The sequence below is a fragment of the Aspergillus luchuensis genome, chromosome 2 (genome assembly GCF_016861625.1).
Source record: "Aspergillus luchuensis IFO 4308 DNA, chromosome 2, nearly complete sequence".
Taxonomy (NCBI): domain Eukaryota; kingdom Fungi; phylum Ascomycota; class Eurotiomycetes; order Eurotiales; family Aspergillaceae; genus Aspergillus; species Aspergillus luchuensis.
This window is the reverse complement of record NC_054850.1, coordinates 1,925,343-1,928,891: the sequence shown is the minus strand read 5'-3', so window position 1 is coordinate 1,928,891 and position 3,549 is coordinate 1,925,343. Positions and strand designations below refer to the sequence as shown.

The 3,549-nt window shown below is 49.5% G+C and overlaps 1 protein-coding gene across 1 annotated transcript; it reads left to right on the top strand.

Annotated features, from left to right (window-relative positions):
• Nucleotides 1-1,424: 1,424 nt before the first annotated feature.
• Nucleotides 1,425-1,807, top strand: AKAW2_20608A (uncharacterized protein; the record flags this gene model as incomplete). The annotated part of the gene is made up of 2 exons (XM_041685340.1): nucleotides 1,425-1,474; nucleotides 1,510-1,807. The coding sequence occupies 2 exons, from the start codon at nucleotides 1,425-1,427 to the stop codon at nucleotides 1,805-1,807; spliced, it is 348 nt and encodes a 115-aa protein (XP_041539434.1).
• Nucleotides 1,808-3,549: the final 1,742 nt, after the last annotated feature.

The following is a 3,549-nucleotide window of genomic DNA, read 5'->3' as shown; positions in this document are numbered from 1 at the left end:
CAGTTCGGGGGGAGGCTAGGCAGGGAAAATAGAAGCCTGGAAGATTTTCTCGGAGACGCCGATGGAGGGTGGTGGTGACCTGGAACAATAGTTACTGCAAGAAAAAAACGACGCATGGCAAAACATGGCGATGCCTTCATAGTTGCTAATAGTTTGGACGAGAAGAGTAGATGATAGACCTGCAGAGACGACTGCACGATGATCTGGATCCGATCGTCTTGAACAATTGACGAAGTTTATTGTTCCCCCCTTCCCACGCCACTGGGAATCGAGGACACACTACTTACTAACTCTTACCAGTTACCAGGGCCTTCGATTCGCCAAGCGCTTTACATCGCGCACAGAGTGATCAACCTAGATCGCCCAATCGCAGCAACGTTGTATCCGATCGAACAATAATTCCGAGGGCAAGGTTTTGGGATGGATGGCAGGCGAACAATACTAGTAAACCCATAGTCTTGGATGGTTAACTTTAGCTTCTCGAGTGTGACCCCATCCATTCCCACCGCTTAGTATGACAGCGGGACGGTACCGGCGTGGTGAGCTGACAAGCACTTTACTCTGTCTGGCTTAGGAAAGCAGGTAACCCCTCATTAAAAGGCACTGGTACTTTCCGTTGGTCACGTATCATTTGGAATCTTCCGACCTTCCCCGGATGATCGTGACCAAAGTCATCGTAGAAAGGACAATATACGGGGCTTTTTTAATTTATGTACGCACTCCATAGCTGCAGAGCAGGGTGAGGCTAGTACCTGGCTGGGAGGGCCATGCTCAAGGCGAACAGCCAATGACGAGGCAGAAGGCCACTCTGCCACATTGATGGGCAATTCCGAAAAGGGGGAACCTGAGGATTCCATGAGATCTATCATACTTCTGTTGCATTGCCTACAATGGCGAGTCTCGTCGCGGATCCCTCACCCGGATAGAACCCTGCAGGTCAACGTGAGTCAGGAACTTGTATCCTGGGTGCTGGTTGGATGAACCTGAGAGTTCTACTTACGTAGTAACCCATTTTTTCTCCCATCCATTTCCCCTTCTGATTACTCTATACGGAGAATGAAGGTGTGGTTCACAGCGTTGCGTCCCAATTGAGCGAATAGTAGTAATCCACTGCTTAGTGGTTGTAGTAAAAGTAGTAGTACCTATCTGAGCCAACTGCACGGGCATCCACTGCGTTGTTCTGAGCCAATCGACTTCAAGTCCTTTATCTTCGTACCTGATCGACTTCGGGATGCAGAAAAAAAAACGACAATGAACCGAGGTGACGGGACAGCGGTCCCGTGTCTCTGGTGCAGAGGGATTCAGATCGAGTGGGCTAGTAAGTACGTAGTAAGCATCTGTGTGTAAGAAAACGATGAAAGCGAGAAAAGATATCCGAGGCAATATGCCGTAATGATTGGTCACCTCAAGGAGTTATGACCAAGATGACTAACGACTCGGTGGTGAGAACGAGCCCGATCTTTGGTAATCTCTGGTAAGTGCGCTTGCCTTATGCCTGGCAGCCGGTAGCACCGGTGCGAAGGTACTCCGGCCCAGATTCGAGATTGCGTACGATCCCCATGTCGATCCCAACCCTACCGGGTATGAGACAAAGCCAAAAGATTCCAAATCTTCAAAGGGCGCTAGCCGCTCTGCACCAATCACTGCCCCCACTCAAACGGTTCATGTTCTGGGTAACGGCCCACGGGGAGTGGAGGAGGGATCAAGCCTGCGTCCGGTGCGGATGAGGGTTAGCGGCGGCCAATGGGCGCCACCAGCCAAGGGTGAGGCCAAAAGTAGGAGGGTTACAAATTCCTCCTACTACTGAGGGCTAACTACGTATTGTAGTAGTATCTAGTACTTTACTCGAGAGCAAAAAGTGGGAAATAAACAGTGTGTTCATGGCTGGCTGATGGACATGGTCTCGAATCAAATTACTGCAAGCAATAGTAAATATGGTGGTGTGTTGGGGGGAAGGAAGAATAAAATTTACCCAGTATTTGGTAGCTGTGAACAATGCGCAACAAGAATTGTCATCTCAATAGTAATAATCAAAGATGAAGTGTAATGTATACCTAGAGTGGACAAGCCCATGACTCGATCCTTTGCCTACAATGGCCCTTTTTGCCTATCAACTTGCCTGGGGGAGAAGGAGGAGAAGGAAGAAGGAGGGGGGGTTGTGCGGGCGCCTGTCCACGATCTCGGTACACCTTAACGCCATTATGCAACCACTCGGGGGTGCTCTTTGTCATTTTTCCGCATCTTGCTCAAATCGGTAATCTACTTCCCTGTCCCCTGCTCTCTGTGTCTTCCTTTCCCTCCTTCCTCTGCCCTCCATCAGAATTTCTAATTCCGAGGTTGCCCGCCCCGCCTGACTGACCCATGGAAACCCATCCGGTCAGTATGACCACTCCTATCCTCATTCGCCTACCTCCCAGACCGTTTCTGCCGCTCCCGTTTCCCTGTCAGGGCCTGAACTTTGACGAGCATGGGCCAGTCCATACGTACCCATACTTACCTAGTAGTAGCAGTCGAAACTGGATCTGGTGGATAGATCGCCCATGGTCTGCAGTCTGCCATAAGAAGCGGAAAAGGGCCGTGAACTAACCAACTAGGTTTGGGATATTCCCGTTTAGTCGACGCCCGACTGATCGGTACCATCGACTCGCTCGCACTTTTTCTCCCTCTTGTGTTTTGAGAAGCATCCACAAATTTTTAATTAATTCTCCCTGTCGTGCTGCTATTATTGTACGTTTCATCGCGCCTATCTGTCGGATCAGCTGGGCTGATGCGGAAAGTTGGAATTTCTCATCCATCATTCCATTACTATTCTTTCCGGTCAAGGCAATTAGTCTCTATCGAGAGGGTTTTGTCACCAGCAGGATTAAACTATCAGCGATGGATGGGTAGATCAACCGCCCAGGATGTGATGTCCGAGAAACGCCGTAGTCAAAAAATCACATTCTGGATAGCATGCTTGCTAGATGCCCTGTGTGGCACACCGTAAGAAGATGGCACTCGTGTCAACCAGGGTAGCCTTGCCACAGATACGATTCATGGAATGGGTTCCCCTGGACGTCTCAGCCTGCTTCTTGTCTCTTACACAATGTTCTTCGATACCGCAGTTCTTTGACAAAAGACAGGAACGGGGGCAAATTAGTTGCAGAAAAAAGGATCAAGTCGACTGTAGAGTATCCATCTCTATGCCTCACCACGCCAGTAAGAATAGTATCATCCATGATCCCTGCTGCAACACCGATCCTCTGGTAAGAATCAGTCACTACTAGGTTAGCACCTATACTAGGTATTGGATAGTGGCAAATCCTCTCCCCACGATCCGGAAACGCCAGCTTCTGAGACTGCTGCAACTGATCCTGATAGCTGCCCTGTTTCCTTTTTTCCAGCCCCTCCGTTGGTCGTGTGGTTGCTTTGCAATTCTTTCCTTCTATTCTCCCCCCCTGTCAATTGATGGGTCTGAATTACCCAAAAGAGATACTGCAAGAAGTTGCCCGTCAACCTCACATTTCCCCACTTTGACCTCCAAAGATCGGTTATAGTCCAGACACACAT